This window comes from Thalassophryne amazonica, chromosome 4 (genome assembly GCF_902500255.1).
Source record: "Thalassophryne amazonica chromosome 4, fThaAma1.1, whole genome shotgun sequence".
Lineage (NCBI taxonomy): Eukaryota > Metazoa > Chordata > Actinopteri > Batrachoidiformes > Batrachoididae > Thalassophryne > Thalassophryne amazonica.
The window spans coordinates 81,759,269-81,777,124 of NC_047106.1; the positions used below are offsets into that span (position 1 = coordinate 81,759,269).

Here is a 17,856-nt window from a genome sequence, read left to right on the forward strand (position 1 = left end):
CATTTTGGAAACCAGCTGTAACATACCAAAATGTGGAAAAAGTGAAGCGCCGTGAATACTTTCCGGGTGCGCTGTAAATATTTTTTATCTTGATTTTGAAATATCTTATTATTATAATCACAAGAAACATGATTTGTATGCACTGCTGCAGCACTCAGAGCAGAATAACAAATTTTTGTTGCAGCAAACTGTTGATAACAACTCTTTGTGTACCTTTTTGTTTTATGGAATTTGCAGATGTATTATGTGTGTTGTAATAATGTTATATTGTTTGACATGTCCTGCTTAAATTTAGCCAAACAGTATGATATTTTGAACAGTTGCCTAAATGAATTATTTAAATCATACTTAAAATAAAAAAAAATACCTGCATATAGATAGATAGATATGTAGCTCAAGCAGTATTTTGCGTATAAAATAAGTAATATATATGAATATATTTTTTATTTTCTTATGCAAAATACTATTTAAGCTACATATCAACACTTTACAGTCTGCTGATAAAAATATTTCCGGAGGACATTTGATTCATACATTGTGATTCCGTACCAGATATGTAACTAATATGGATGAGATTGTGTGTTCATTACACATTGATCATTTCTGCTATTGTACATTCTCTGTAATTCCAGGATCCTGATATTTCCCGCACGCTCACACTCATCTCAAAAACCATCCAGACTCTGGGCAGCTGGGGTAGTTTGTCTAAAAAACTGGTAAGATTAACAGTGGTTGGTTAAAATGTCTCTTTAACAAAAAATTAAAGTTCAGTTTTCAGTTTATTAAAGCAAAGGTATTGGATGGAAAAGTCAAGTTCATTAGGTAGAGTAATGATTTATTAATGAAGGTATTAATATGATTTAGGAGCACATTGGCTGTGTCCCAATTCAGAGTCTACACCCTTCTAAGGGATGTGTTCCATAAAACTCTTCAGGCCGCATTCCTTCAGACCCAGTGGAGGCTGGAACAAGCCCCTTTGAAATGAGACTGCCTAGCCCATGGAGCATTTTATGATTGAGTCATTAACTTTCCCTGCCCCTACCACATCGCCTGGCAGCCTTGGCAGCTGCACACACCAAGTTAGTGTAGTTTAGTAATCATTTTTCAGTACTTATTGATACTTACAAATATTACTTAACAGTTGTAGATATGGAGCCCAAAAGTGTCCTTTTGTGTTTTTTTTTTTAAATGTACCAACTGTTTTCTTGGTGGGGGGGAATTGCTTATGGACTCATGGGATTGTTTAGGCTGTGAAGAATACATCTGTTATATCCTTTGTTTTTTGTGGAAAGAATGGTGCACGTCAGCAGCTTCACAAGGAACCTTCGAAACGGGCCATCCTACTTGCACCACTTGTGACATAAACAGCCACCAGTTACAGACTTTAGAAGCATGCAGCTGCTGCAGTGGGGCACAACTGTAGTCTGTGCTTAGGAAAGAGTAAACTCTGCTTCATTTTGTGTGTTTATAAAAGAATACTTTTTAAAAAATAAAAGTCTTCCAAATAGATTGTTGCAGAGTGACTAAAATCATAAAACATCACATGTTCTGTCTTTTCAGTCTAGTTTCAAAGAAACCTACATGTATGACTTCTTCAAATCATTCCAAGAAGAGAAGTGTATTGAGAAAGTTAAAAAGGTAGTTATAAATTGGTGAGACACATTGATGGTATGCATAGTCATTTGTCATTTCTGATGGCAATCTCGTACCTCTGTTGCTGTTTTAGTTCCTTGACGAGATCTCCTCTGATGTCAGCAAGGGGTCCAGTGGTTTGGAGGATGCAGTGATTCTTAAAGAGGGGTGAGTGTTCATTCTGAGCTTCACTACAATAAAGGAGGAAATTAAAGCATAAGATAGTTTTGTGTGGAGCTTTGGTTCAATATGTATTTGGTTCAGTATGTCATGGCCACTATTGTCACATATTGTGAGGCATTTCACATATGAACCTCAGATCTCTTTGGAGAGATCTGAAAATGTCTGTGCGCCGACGCTCCCCTTCCAACCTGATAGAGTTTGAGAGGTGCTGCAACAAGGAATGGGCAAAACTGCCCAAAGATAGGTGCACCAAGCTTGTGGCATCATATTCAAGAAGACTTGAGGCTGTAATTGCTGCCAAAGGTGCATCAACAAAATATTGAGCAAAGGGTGTGAATACTTATGTGCAAATGTGATTTGCTAGTTTTTTTATTTCTAATAAATTTGCGAAATTTGTGGTGTTGTGAGTATAATTTTGAGGGGAAAGAAGGAATTTACTAAATTTTGGAATAAGGATGTAACATAACAAAATGTGAAAAAAGTGAAGCGCTGTGAATACTTTCCGGATGCACTGTATCTGACGCCATCGGAAGGAGCTGGTGTGACAAGGCAACTATCCCCCCCCAGTATGTTGATCAATTCAATTTTAGTTTATTTTCATTTATATAGTGCCAAATCACAACAAGGTTGCCCCAAGGCGCTTCATGCAAGTAAGGTCTAACCTTACCAACCCCCAGAGCAACAGTGGCAAGGAAAAACTCCCGCTGAGGAAGAAACCTCAAGCAGACCAGACTCAAAGGAGTGACCCTGTGCTTGGGCCATGCTGCAAACATAAATTACAAAACGATTCACAAAACGAACATACAGGAAATGTTGCCGGTGCACAGGATGTTTTCCGGAACAGATACCACACCCATCTTTGGATGGAGCCGCACCTCAAACAGAGAGAAACGAAAAATAAGCAGGATCAAGCATCAGAAAGACAACAAATACAGTGTAATTTGTCAGCTTTAAGCAACAAGAAAAACACAAGAAATGCTAAGGTGATCGCCGACCACTAGCCCTAAGCTTCACTAAAAGACCCAGAATTTAGATAAAATTGAGGCTGCGGCCTGCTCTGTTTACTAATAAAATGAATTTAAAAGAGTAAAAATCATAGTAACATACTATGCCAGTATATTAGCCATACGAAAGGGAAACTAAGTGCGTCTTAAGTAGGGATGGGTATTGATAAGATTTTATCGATATCAATACCATTATCAATTCCGCTTATCGATCCGATTCCTTATTGATACCTCTTGTGAATTTTCTGTGTACTAAAAGTAGGCTTTACAGGTTTTCTGTGTCAACAACATTTTATTGAGTCTTAAAGTAAATAAATATGAAACTGGTCACTGGATCCTTAAACTCTGGGCAGCTCTACAAATAGAAATAAATAGAAATAAACAAAATCTGTAGTTTTTGTCAAAAGCATTTTCTTTCAGACATTATTGGCATGAATGTCTTTCCATACATCCATATATTTTGGGAGGAAAAAACGTTTTAGTCTATTGTAGTTTGTCTGTATTACAGCATTTGGAAAGAGGTGTCATTTTATTTAAAGCGGCAATTCACTCAAAGTGGAGTCGCGCTGCAGAAACGGTTGATTATAGAGCTGCTGCAGGGTCTGTAATCATCGTAGAGAAATTATCATTTTCCCGGCAAACTGTCATGGTTTAGTCCCCAAAGAAGACAGGTTTGGACCTCAAATGCAGGTAGCCAAAAGACACAAGAGATGATGGCAAATATACAGTTATTTATTGAACTGCAGAATAATAGTGAACATCAAATCCAAGAAATGTCTAAAACTCGAAAAACAGGACAGACTCCAAAAGACAAAAATGTTCACCAGAAATCTCAAACCCAATGTGACTGAGCTCAAAAAGCAAACTGGAGGATAATAAACAACTCAAGACTACTGTCAAAAAGGGAGACAGTGAGGATGAAAACAAAACTCTTCTGAAAGCCAAATTGCAAGTGGTTGAAAAGACTAACAAAGTGACAACCAAATGACTAGAATCAACTGTCAAAAAGTACAGTGTGAATTACTTACTAACAACTGAAACAGGACGTGTGGAGGAGAACCTGGATGAAACATCTAATCGACCGGCAACTAACACACACCAAGACGTGGCTTATAAAGCCAAAACCAAATTACACACAGCTGGAACAAACGACTGGAACCAAGGGCGCACGACGCACTTGGAAAAAAACGAGTGCACAAAAAAAAACAATCTACACAGACAGTCTGAGAAAACAAAACCTGAACATGAATAAACTGACGTGGTAGAGAACAAAATCAAATCACTGTAAGGAGAAATAAAAGACATAAAAACCCCGGAAGACTTTAACACAAGATGCATAAGGGGGCGGGGCCTCTTGCATGACAGCTGTCAAACACCGCGGCAGAGAACCAAGTGCGTCTAAACCAGGAGCAAAAAGAGAAAGTTTAACCAAAGGACAACCAACATCACAGACTAACACATAAGAAAGATCAGAACCAGGGGGAACATGACACGTGTTGGGCACAACTGGCTGGACACTATAACAACCGTAAACAGTGGGAGAAAAGGAGACAGCAGGGCAGGAGTCTCACCACTCACTCACACACATGCAGAGACAAAGTAAGGAGGGGCTCCCAGAGGAGCAGCGCAACATACACACACACACATTTACTCATACCTCCACCACACAGACTGGACGCGCGCTCATCCACACCTACACCTGAGCATGCACAGAGAAGGGGGTACAAACAGAGGGACGGCAGACTCACACACACATGCACCTACGGGAGACAGGCACAGGGAAACACATGCACGCTCACACACACGCATCCACAGACAATGAGAGGAAAAGCCTTAGAACGAAGCCCCAGTACCAGCCTACAACACAAACACCCTCAAAAAATGGTGGCTGCTCTGAAGGACCAATAAGGGAATTGTTAAGTAAAAAGACTATTGATATCGGTGGATCGAATCATTTCTTAATGATACCCGAAAAGAACCGGTTCTCGATACCCAACCCTTGTCTTAAGTCTGGACTTGAAAGTCTCTACAGAATCTGACTGTTTTATTGATGCAGGGAGATCATTCCACAGAACAGGGGCACGATAAGAAAAAGCTCTGTGACCCAATTTCAATTTATTTTCATTTATATAGTGACAAATCACAACAGAGTTGCCTCAAGGGGCTTCACACAAGTAAGGTCTAACCTTACTAACCCCCAGAGCAACAGTGGTAAGGAAAAACTCCCTTTGAGGAAGAAACCCCAAGCAGACCAGACTCAAAGGGGTGACCCCCTGCTTGGGCCATGCTACAGACATAAATTACAGAACAATTCATAAAACAAATATACAGGAAATGCTGTTGGTGCATAGGACAGGAGGGTCTTCAGCACAAATACCACACCCATCTGTGGATGGAGCTGCACCTTAAACAGAGAGAAAAAAACAGAATCAGGCATCAGAAAGACAAGCAATACAGTATAATTTGCCAGCATTAAACAACAAGAAAAACAGGAAATACTAAGGTGATCGCCGGGCACTAGCCCAGAGTTTCACTAAAAGACTCAGAATTTAGGTAAAGTTGAGGCCGCGGCACGCTCCGTTTCCTAATAAAATGAAATAAGAGTAAAAAGCGTAGAACTATACTATGCCTGTATGCTAGCCATACAAAAGGGAAAATAAATACGTCTTAAGGCTGGACTTGAAAGTCTCCAAAGAATCTGACTGTTTTATTGACGCAGGGAGATCATTCCACAGAACGGGCACGATAAGAGACCCGCAGACTTTTTATTCACACTATGGACTCTTAAGTTGTCCTGCATCTTGGACCCGGGCCAGTACGTAGGATTTAATTAGGTCAGCTAGGTAGGGAGGTGCCATTCTGTGAACAATTTCATAAGCTAGTAGCAGAACCTTAAAATCTGATCTCAGAGACAGGAAGCCAGTGAAGAGATGCCAAAATAGGTTGATCATTGCAGTGACCAAACCAAAAGGATGCTGGTGTCCCAACAACTGACCTCTTTAGGTCAGCAGACCTCGGGAGAGTGCTGCCACGATAATGCAGAGCATTCCAAGCTTCCTCTGCAGTAGTGAAAGATGGCCATCCTTGCTGACAAAGGATGTTCAGGTGCCCACCCAAATCAGCCACCTTGAATTTAGACCGAGACACCACCATGCAGTGCATAACCCCTCATGACAAGGCCCTTGGTGGTCTCTGGTGGTTTCTTCTTTTCCAGGTATAAGGATCCAAGCATCTTTCCCCATCACCATGGAAATCATTTAAATCTAATAAAATTTTCTTTAAGTTCATATGATGTTGATTGGCTTACAACTGGAGCTACATTTTATCTCTAAGCTTTGCAGAAAGGAAACATTTTGGCTCAGTCTGTTGTGTGTCTTTATAGGGAAGTGCAGAAACGAGCTCAGGGGAGAAAACGTATTGGCAAGAAAAACTTTAAAAAACGATGGCTCAAACTGACCTACAGGGAACTGTCGTACCACAAACATAAAGGTGAGCTCACCTTTCATCCATCCATCCATCCATCCATTTTCTTCTGCTTTATCCGGAGTCGGGTCGCGGGGGCAGCAGCTCAAGCAAAGCCGCCCAGACCTCCCGATCCACACACACCTCCCCCAGCTCCTCCGGGGGAACCCCAAGGTGTTCCCAAGCCAGCCGAGAGATGTAATCCTTCCAGCGTGTCCTGGGTCTTCCCCGGGGCCTCCTCCCAATGGGACATGGCCGGAACACCTCTCCAGCGAGGCGTCCAGGGGCCATCCGGAAAAGATGCCCGAGCCACCTCAACTGACTCCTTTCGACGTGGAGGAGCAGCGGCTCGACTCCGAGCCTTTCATATTCTATAAATACATAATGCACATAGAAACTGAATGGATCAGTGTTGAGGAGCATCACATATAAATGTCAAATAAATGAAATTACTTGGCTCAAATTTGCATTTACTTTTTAAAAAAATATATGTGTTTAATCTCAAATCTTAGGCAGGGAAACGTCCCTGTTTATCTTCCATTTTTGTGACACACCTCTGAGAATTTAAAAATTAATTGGTACTTATTTTTGCTGAATTTTTTTTTTTTTCACACTGAATCCAAATCTCCTTGTTGAGAGTTGTGAATTCCAATGGGGCAAGTCCAATAAAGCAAGCATTGCCTTTTTTTGGAGGGGGTGCTGCACAGTTTTGTAAGCATAGAAAACTTGCTCACATTAGATTTTCAATAAAATTAAAATAAAATCTCCACCCGACCTGTTTTGTAATTGTACAGCCCATTCACCCCACTCTTGAGTGTACTTACACATTTTCCTCCAGCTTGCTTTGGAAAGTACAGTTACCTTATCATTTTCCCTGCTAGGAGCTGTGTGTATAACACAATCCATGACTAAAAAGTAACAATCCTTGCTCCAGTCACCATGGAACAACCACATTCACGCTCTCTGTGTAAGCTGTCATGTTGTTGTCTGGGGGTGATCATGTGTGCAAGCTGCATTCTTTCATTGGCTGATAAGGGCAATACTTCATTTATTACACTGGTAGTGCAATGCATTATGGGACGGATTTGTTGGTTCTTTTCTTTATTTCGATTGAATTGTCCTTAAACCTGCAGGAATTCACAGCCCCCAACAAGCAGATTTGGATTGAATGTGAAAAAAAAATCTGTAAACGTTATTAATTTTTAATTCTCAGAGGTGTGCCACAAAAACCTCAATTTCAGCCGTTTTTAGATGCACATGGCATTTTAGACCCATTTCAGTCGGGTTACAAAACATTTCACAGTACAGAGTCTGCACTTCTTAAGGTTTTTAATGATCTGTTTTTAATAACTGATGCGGGAAGCTCTGCTATTTTAGTGCTTTTAGACCTGACTGCTGCTTTTGACACAGTGGACCATGCAACTCTCTTTTCTCGCTTGGAAACCTGTGTGGGTGTCAGTGGGATTGCTTTGAAGTGGTTTGAGTCTTACTTGAGTGGGAGGTCCTTCTCTGTGAGGCTGGGGGACTCCTGCTCCTCTTCTGCTCCCCTGCAGTGCGGTGTCCCCCAGGGTTCTATCTTAGGCCCAATTCTTTTTGCTCTGTATCTCCTCCCACTAGGGGAGATATTTAGAAAACATGGCATGTCAAACCATTTTTATGCTGATGACTGCCAAATTTACATGCCGATTGTCAAGAATAACCACTGCCCCCTGACACCCCTTCTCGACTGTCTCGGTGATGTCAAGGCTTGGTTACCACAGAATTATTTAAAACTTAACGAGGGAAAAACTGAGATAATTCTGTTTGGCAATTCCCGCTTTGACTTGGGACCTCTCCAAAGTTTTGTGCGTCCCAAAGTCACCAGCCTTGGTGTCACCATAGACAGCGATCTTAAATTTGATAAACAGGTTAACGCGGTTTTAAAATTGAGTTTTTTTACCTTCGTCTTTTATCAAAAGTGAAACCTTTTATCCCTTTTAAATTGTTTGAACAAGTTATGCACGCTTTTATTTCTTCTCGTTTAGACTACTGCAATGCACTTTATTCGGGGATTAGCCATAACGCACTTTCCCGACTGCAGTTAGTCCAGAATTCAGCGGCTCGACTTAACAGGGGCCAGAAAGCATGAGCATGTTACCCCAATTTTGGCTTCTCTGCACTGGCTCCCTGTACGTTTTAGAATTGATTTTAAGATACTTTTGTTTGTTTTTAAAGCTCTGAATGGACTGGCCCCACAATATATCATCAACTGCCTCCAGGTCTACACTCCAGCACGAGCTCTGAGGTCCGAGGGCCAGTCCCAGCTCATGGTGTCTAGGACGAGACTTAAAACTCGAGGGGACAGAGCCTTCTCCGTGGTCGGTCCCAGACTCTGGAACGCTCTGCCCCCACATGTCAGATCTGCTCCCACTGTGGAGTGTTTTAAGTCCCGTCTTAAGGCCCATTTTTATTCCTTGGCTTTTAACACCGCGTGAGTTGTTGTTATTTTATTGAAATGTATTTTTTTATCATGGTTTTATCTATTTATGTATTATTTTATCTTATCTATTTTATTGTTATTATTGTTATTATTGCTATTTTCCATGTCTATGCTTTTGTTGTGCAGCACTTTGGAGACTCGGGTCTGTTTAAATGTGCTTTACAAATAAAGTGGATTGGATTGGATTGAAAATTGTTTTCTAAGCAGAATAATCAGGGATGTTTCCTTGCCTATAGCCTGAATCAAGATTTAGTTGGAGTGTGTAGGATTTAATGTTTATTAGCAGAAATTAATACAGCATTCATAATTATCCATTAATTTGTGTATAATTAATTGAAAACTGGCAAAAGTTGTCACTGTTGAAAATACAGTTATATTTTATTTCCACTGCTGCAGACAGCTTGCACATTGTGTCATGCAGCTGCAACAGCTTTGTTAAAGCAGTGCACTCCAACGGTTCCAAAACGTTTCCATAAAACTATACCTACTCCTTCCTTAGCCAATTTTGGGTATTTATGATGAATTGAGAATTTAGGTTCTCTGAACTTTTTAATGCCTGCATATTTTCTTCATGACATATTTGACAAAATGTCTTCCTCTTTCCAGGGAAAGATGCCCTCTGCATAATCAGTGTTAAAAATATCCAAGCAGTGGAGAAGTTGGATGAAAGTGCCTTTAACCGCAAAAATGTAAGCCAATTTACCTCCAACAACTAATCGAGAAATAAGTTTTGCAGTCTTCGAATGTTGACTTTGGCTCTGTGTCAGTTATCAAAGGTTTTTTTTTTTTGTCATGAAATATTTTAATCACAACTAAATTTGTGCTACATAAATACAAGAAAAGTTCTGCCCATGACTAGAGACCAGGTTTTTGCTAATCTATGGCTCAGTCAATTTCTGCTTCCACGCAATACCAGTGTGCTACCTCCGTGTCTGACTGCATCTTATTTTTAGTCCAACACACCCACGGGCATACAAATGAATACAAGTGGAATCACAACTTATAGAATGTGGGCACTGCCCATGAAAACCACAACTGCATTGGATGGAATCTAGTCACTTGACTTGTGCTGTGCACTGCTTTGTGTTTGGTTGGTAATAAGGCCCATAATTTTAATGTACCATAATGCCTAAATGTTTTGGGTTTGATCTCGATACACTTTTACATACATTGAAAGTGTCTTGGAAAGACATTGAAACTGACTGTTTTGAAGAAGTGAGAGATCGTTTGTCATTTGCCTACATACCTGTACCAGATGTTTCAGGTGGTCCATGCTGAGAAGCCGCTGTATGTGCAAGCAGGGAACTGTGTAGAAGCTAGTGAGTGGTTGGAGGTCCTTGGTCAGGTTACTCGCTGTAACGAGGGACGGTGGGCCACCTTCCATCCATCAAACTACACCAGTGGAGCCTGGCAATGCTGCAAAAACCAGCATAGCTGTGCAGCTGGCTGTAAGCCATGCACAATGTAAGTCTTTCTACACATCATGCAACACACTCATGTTTCCCTCAGCTGCTGCCCAGGTCTGCTCTGAATGCCATACCTCAGTAACTCTGACAGCTGTGAAAGAGTGAGGAAGACAGTCACGCAAGGTAGACAGTGAATTTCTGTGCAGAAATTTGCAACTATTCAATAAACAGTTACTTACCAGCAGTTATTGTCTGAAATTGAAATAACATGGTCACAAGTCCGTTTAACTTTGCAGAATGGGTTTTGTATGGGCCCCGCCGTTGTATGGGCCTTAGTATAAATGAGCGGAAATCAAGCAGAATCAGTCTGAATGGTGATAAAAAGCCAGAATTCAAGACACAGTCAGGAAGGACAGATACTCCGACAGGTGTGTAGGAAATGCTGTTCGATTACATAGGATGTGGGCCGAAGTCGCCTCAAATGATTTGTGCACATTCCATGTGCAGCAGCTCCTGAACACAGGTCGAATGCACCTGGAATACAGCACGAATACCCAGAACACAAGTTGAATGCGCCCGGAACACAACACAAATACCCGCAATGCCGGCAGAATGCATCCGAAGTAAGCAGAATGCATCCAGAATGGCGTATGACAGAGGCTCGAATGCCATCCAAATAACACCTGAGGTCCGCTCAGAATATAAAAAAAGTATAAAAGCCCACCCACTGTAACCGAGTCATCATCCCCAGACTACTGAGAGTATGGACCCCGTGGACCGTGTAGCATTGCTGCAGATCACTGTCCTCCAGCAACAGCTACTGGAGCTGCTCATGGCAGCCAGGGGTAGGAGGATAAGGAGGAGGAGGAGCCACAGACGTTACCAGACCCGACCATGGCTGGCAGAGGAGAGGAGGAGGCTGTACGGCCACTACACCATACTCATGGAGGATCTCCAAGTGAAGGACCTGCAGGCGTTGTTGTGTGTTGGGGGGTGTGGCTGGATGTTTTGGTGTTCTTTTCTTTTCTTTGCTCTTCAGGTGGCATGGAAACTGATTTGTCTGTGGAGAAGGTGCTGGCTGAAGAGTCCTCACCCTCATCAACATCATGTGTAGCACCTGTGACTGGTGCTCACATGCAACCTTAAAGACTTTCAGCTGAAGCAGATAATTGGATGGCGTTCTGCATTTAAATCATGTGTGATTCAAGCAGAACTGCCGGGAACTCGACCTTGTGATGTCCGTTTGTGAGACGCTGAGGACCGCGCCTGGGTTTGACACATCGAGCCTGTGAAGCAAGGAAGGGTGAGGACACATGCTGTCAGCACACATCAAAGGTGATTAAGTGTTTGACTAATTGTTGATAGTAACTTGGTGTTTTGTTACGCAGTATACTGGAATTGTGATGAGAATTGTGCAGTTTGCTTCTCACTGCTGTGGCGTGCAGGATAAGTGATCCTCCACTTGTTGTGAGAAGCTGCTCATTTGCATAAAGTTAAAAAATACAGACCTGAATGTGTTGCTGATAGCGTGTGTCTTTTGAAAGATATTGTTGTAACTGCTGACTTACCTCACCTCTTCTTTGCTTCACAGAGAGTCAGTTTGTCGTGTCCACCTGGGGGGTGTTTGTCTGGTGGTAGTGGGTCCAGGAACGCCTGGCTTCTATCCTTTTGGGCGCTTAAGAGCGTGCCAACAGTCACTCCACCAGAAGGACGTTCTTTTAGTTTTGTACACATTATTATGCACAGGTGAAAAATAAATTGTTTCTGTTGTTGGAACCGCTTTCTGGTTATTTTTAGCGCTGGGTTCTGTCTGACGCAGGTCCGCTCCTCAACTCGCGTCGACACATAACAGGCGTTCCACAACTATCCACAACTACCTGAGGATGGAGCCTGCCATGTTTGATGAGTTGGTACAGAGGGTGGGGCCAAGGGTCTAGAGGCAGAACACCCGCATGAGAAAGGCACTGCCTGCAGGCCTGAAGCTGGCCATCACCATCAGGTACCTGACATCAGGTGACATATACCCCAGCCTAATGTACAGCTTCTGTGTGGTGCGCAACACTATCAGCCTCATCATCCCAAAGGTCTGCCAGGCCATCATGGAAGAATATAAGAATGAGGTCATCACCTGCCCCACCACACTGGAGGAATGGACACCCATTCCCTTCCAGACCAGGTGGCAGATCCCCCATGCGATGGGTGCCCTGGATGGGAATCATGTAGCCATCAGGAAACCAGCCAGGAACGAATCCTTATACTACAGTTACAAGGGGTTCTTCTCGGTGGTCCTGATGGCCCTTGTAGATGGAGACTACAACTTCCTCTGGGTAGAGATTGGGGTGTGTGGCAGTGTGTCAGATGCCCAGATCTTCAACGAGACAGAGCTGAAGCAGTGCCTGGAAGATAGGAGCGTGGGCTTCCCTGAGCCATCAACCATACCCCATGATGACGTGGCCTGCCACACTTCATTCTTGGTGATGATGCCTTTGGGATCAGGACCTACCTGAATGGCCACAGGAAACTCCAGGGGGATGAGTGCATCTTTAACTACTGGATTTCCATGGGGTGACGTGTGGTTGAGAATGTGTTCGGGATCCTGGTCCAGAGATGGCAGGTCCTCTTCACCACCCTGCAGCCAGGGCCATCCTTCGTTCAGGACATCGAGTGTTGTGTGTGCCTGGACAACCTGATGAGGTTGTGGTACCCTGGTCTCCTCATTGGCATGGTGGACGAGTAGGATGAGCAGAACAACCTCGTGCCAGGAGCCTGGAGACAGCACGCACAGCTCACTGATTTGCAGCATGTGGCAGGTGGCCATTGGGACACTAAGGATGGGAAGAGGCAGCGAGACACCCTCAAGCTGTACTTCAACAGCCTGGCTGGAGCCACGACCTGGCAGGACCGTATTGTGATGGTTGACAAAGCCACATGCCACATCCACGTGCCCCCGTCATGACATGTGCCCCAATGTCATATCACAGTTGTGCACATGCAGCCACACATACATCTCCCCCTCCAGCAACCATGACCACCACGTGTCTGTCCCCCCCCTTCACTGTAACGGCCCATCATCACCCCGTCAACGTGCACCCACCAATAGCCAGATGTACATCTCATACTGCCAACACAAATTGTGGTGGGAGTGTTGCATGGGTTGCATGTGATGTTGGGGTCACCAATAAATGTCATTACTGCCCTATCATGTAATGATAGAATGATGTAATGGTGTTAGTATGACACACTCAGCATGTCAGCTGCAGATCATACACTGAATGGGATATGACCAATGATTACACACACACACACACACACACACACACACACACACACACACACACACACACACACACACACACACACACACACACCAGTGACAACAGGGTGACACATAACATGTATGAATGATGTCAAGTACCACAATCATGATCAGAGTGTACTGACCATAGTAACTGTATTCAAACATGAACACATAAGTACATGTCGATAAAAGCTACAAGTGATACATGTTGGATCTACGGATAGTATGCCAAATGATGTGTCATACCACCAATAATTATATAGTAGACCGCAGTCAGTTCCACAAGTAAAGCTGAATTACATGTACTAAGTATATGAGCGCATATACATCAGATATACTACATATGTGGATGTAGCTGACTGATATATTCCGACATTGTAGGTGAAAATGACACATAACTAATAATGGCATGGGTGACATAGATCCACAATTACTCATTAACCGGGTGACAATGAAATACATGGACAACATATCTGCATAACAATGGGGTGGACTAGGTCACTAATAAATATACTATCCACACATATTATTGCACAAAGGTGGGTACGTCCCTCGGCTGCCCCTTGTGTGCACTCTGGGTCGCCACAGCAGGTCCAAGGCCACCTTGCATGTTGATTCTCCACAACATTGCCGCCGGGTGCCCCACCTCCCCCAACGCACCTCCACATAAAATGGTGAAGTGTTACGGGGTGGGGTTTGAACCAGCAACCTCATGCAATGAAACCATGTGGACTACCAACTTTGGCCTGACCCATATACTAGCACATTGTCACCTACGTCAACACAAGTTCAAGTTAATTTAGTTTTCAGTTTCCCATACCTCATCCTCATGTTGGCGTACCACCTTTTGAGCTGGCCTGCGCCTTTGCTCATGTCCCTTCTCCTTCCATAGCATGTCCTTCAGGCCCTTCCTGATGTAGCACAGGTGTTTTTGTTCAGGATGCACTCCTGCTCAGGGTGCTGGAGCCAGTCCATTATTTCCTGCTCCTGCTCCTCAGTGAACTCAGCTGTGACCATCACCCGCCTGCGCTTCTATGGACATGTGGCTGCATCACCGGGAGGGTGCTCTGTGTCTGTGTCGCCAGTGTGGTCTGGTGCTGGCTCCAGGACCTGGGCAGCTGTGGGTGCTGGTGATCCAGGGGGGGTTGGTGTGGAACCAGCTTCTGCCTCTGGTGTTTGAGGTGGTTTCTGGTGCGGTCCAGGCACTGGCTCTGCAGGGCCTTGCTGGGCCAGGGTGCCTCGGTCCTGTCCATAGCCATGGGCAGGACCGAGGCGCCTCACAGTTTGAAAACCACTGACCTAGACTGTTCTGGAATGTGGGTCGAAATTTTCATTCCAACGGCATTTGGGCACATTCGGCCTCTAGTGTGACGGGGGTATATGGATGTAGCCAAAGCGGACTTTCTTTCTGTGTGAACATACGAGGGGCAATTGAGAAGTTTTTAACCTGACCCAGAAAAAGTGGGTGTGGTTCTCTGTCTTTTGCATTCTGTGAAACCAGCATTTCTCAACATTGTACCCAGTGAGTCAAAACTTCACACATTCTCGAGAAATGTTGGTTTCTCAGCATGCAAAAGATGGAGAACCACACCCTACTTTTTTCTGGGTCATATCAGGCTCAAAACATCTCAATCGCCCTTCATATGTGTGGTTTTGATGTTACATGTAGGTTGAAATGTGTCTGTCTGTTCCTTTCCCAAAGCCATGCTCTGAACTGCGTATCTCAAATTTGAGCAAACAATTTTGACACATTTTTTATTTTGTTTAATCATTAGGATGCACAATTAGCTTCAGCTTGGGACTCCGACGAGGGTGGTTGCATCTCCTCCACTCTCCCTTATCTCTGTTCTCTGCTTTAACCTTCAAGTCCCTACTTCACCAGACTGAATTCCTCAAATTATATTGGATACTGGATCTATTGGACTACTATTGGATTAACCATGGAATTGATCAGCTGGTCTCTGAACGCTATTGACACCATTTTTTTCTACAAGAAGGTCAGGACCGGGGGATCCTACCTGCCCAGATGGAACGTATCCTGCGGGCTATGTTCTCGACTCCTGGAGTTCTTGGCCTGTTGCATGCTTGGTGCCTTTCTCCGTTGAGGACGTCGAGGATTTATTCATTTTTGGTCTTATGGTAGCAGGGCTGGTACTTTTTGGCTTATGTGCTGCCCTGATATACTGGAAAATTGGCAAGACGGCGGCATCAAGAACCACGGCCCCTTGCTTTTCCGTCATGATTAACGAGGTTGGCAAGGCAGCGCATTCTCAGACTGCGATGACTGTTGAACTCAGACGCAAATTGGATGACATCTTGGAGCAGATGCGTGCCTTGCAATTGAAGTTGAAGATTTCAGAGGCCGGTAAATATTCTTAATTCATAATTGGGATTTGGTTGTTCAAGTGGAACTGTTAAAAAGTGTTTTTCACTGCTCAAACCATAATACTACAGGCTTATCAAGCCTGAAGGTCAAATTGCCCGACTGTTTTCCCTCCAGAGGATTTTCTTCGGCCTGGGGATCATTTGACTGTTTCTTATCTCAACTCACAAAGACAATAAACTGCTTTTCACAGGACTGAAGCATGCTCCATTCCCTCCCCACAGCCCCCTCCTATCTCCCATCAACACTCCCCACTCCGGCGTCTGCTCGCGTCACTTTCCCCTTCTGCGGGGGCAGTGCAGTTTTAGCTGCAGACCCCGTTACTCCTCCCAAGCCGACAGCAGCACATCTCAGGGTTGTTGTGTGGCCTTCACCCACTTGCCTCAATTCGGCTAACGGACTTCTTCAAACTTAGTGCACATAAACAATGTCAAATGTGTATGTGCTGTCTTTAATTCTGATGTGTGCCATTATTACGGTAAACAAGTAATAATTGTGGACTAATTGCTGTCTGAGGTAACTAGAGTGTAAACATAATTTCTCCACTGTGAGATCAATAAAGTATATCTCAATTATATCTGAGCCACATTTGTTGGTTCCAAGTGATTGTTTTACCCATTTATTAAAACAATTTGGTGACTACTATTCAACCCTAATTATTTAACAAAAATCGTTTTTACTTTAAAACACAGAGTATGTGCTCAGGGTTGAGGTTCAGATTTGCTTTTTAAACATTCTGATTACATTTTTTATTCTTTCCTGTATAAGCACCATGTTGGCCAACCTGCAGCTGGACATAGACTGTGACCGGGAAACGGAGAGAATTTTCTCCCTCCTCTCCTCAAACGATTCCAAACTCCAGAACATAGAAGGTTTGTATCCAGTGGAGGTGTGGGGAGGGGGCAGTATTCCAGCTATATAAAGCATCTTCTGATGCATTTTCACTGTCTTTCAGAGTCTTTGCATGTTAGCATGTTTTATAACACGTGTATTTTAGATTAGATTACATTAGATAGAATTTTATTAATCCCTTGGTAAGACTCCCTCAGGGAAATTGAGGTTCCAGCAGCATTGTATAGCAGCACACAGGGTAAGAAGCACATAGAGTATCAAAAGTGAAAGTAAAAAACAATTTGTAAACATAACTATAAATACACAAATGTAAATACCAGAAGGACCTATGTTGTTTTGTTTCATCTGGGTTACAGAAAATTTATTGCCCCAAGTGGAGGAGTTTAAGTATCTTGTGGTCTTGCTTATGATTAGGGATAAGTTGGTTGCGTCTGATGTTTTACGCATGCTGTACTGGACCATCACGGTGAAGAAAGAGCTGAACCAGAACGTGAAACTCTCAATTTATGCTCTTATCCTCACCTATGGTCATGAGCTTTAGGTAGTGACTGAAAGAACAAGGTCACGGATACAAGCAGTGGAAATGAGATTTCTCCATTTGGTATCTGGGCTTACACTCAGGGACAGGGTGAGAAGCTCAAATATCTGGAAGGGACTCAGAGTAGAGCTGCTGTTTCTTCACATCAAAAGGATCAGGCATCTGGTGAGGATTCCCCCGATTGTCTTCCTAGGGAGGTCTTCCAGGCACAGGTAACTGAGAGAAGACCCCGGGGAAGACTCAGGACATGCTGGAGGGATTATATTTCCTGTATGGCTTGGGAATCACTCAGGATGCCCCAGGAGAAGTTAAGAGTACTTGGTCGAGGATAGGGAAGTGTAGGATAAGTTGCTTGGTCTGCTGTCACTGCGACCCGGATAAGCAGCAGAATATGAATGAATGAATGAAGTATTTGTTTGTTTTGAGAGCATTATGCACTCATCACACTAAACTCGGCATACACAAGTGTGCATCAGCTGTAGGTTGTGCTAAATGTTAGACATTAAGGGGGCTTTCACACCAGGTAGCTGTGCCCAGATCTGAGAACACTTGACCCCAGAATCTAGACGTGTGAATTCTAGGTACCGTACTCAAGAGCATGGATCACCAAAATATGACC

The 17,856-nt window shown here is 43.5% G+C and overlaps 1 protein-coding gene across 1 annotated transcript in view; it reads left to right on the forward strand.

Annotated features, from left to right (window-relative positions):
* Positions 1-17,856, forward strand: part of rasa2 (RAS p21 protein activator 2) — a 167,061-nt gene that overhangs the window by 146,737 nt on the left and 2,468 nt on the right. Inside the window, 7 exon segments of the mRNA XM_034168784.1 lie at positions 633-716; positions 1,561-1,638; positions 1,727-1,800; positions 6,202-6,308; positions 9,367-9,449; positions 10,016-10,224; positions 16,616-16,719. Coding sequence (XP_034024675.1) covers positions 633-716; positions 1,561-1,638; positions 1,727-1,800; positions 6,202-6,308; positions 9,367-9,449; positions 10,016-10,224; positions 16,616-16,719 — 739 coding nt within the window.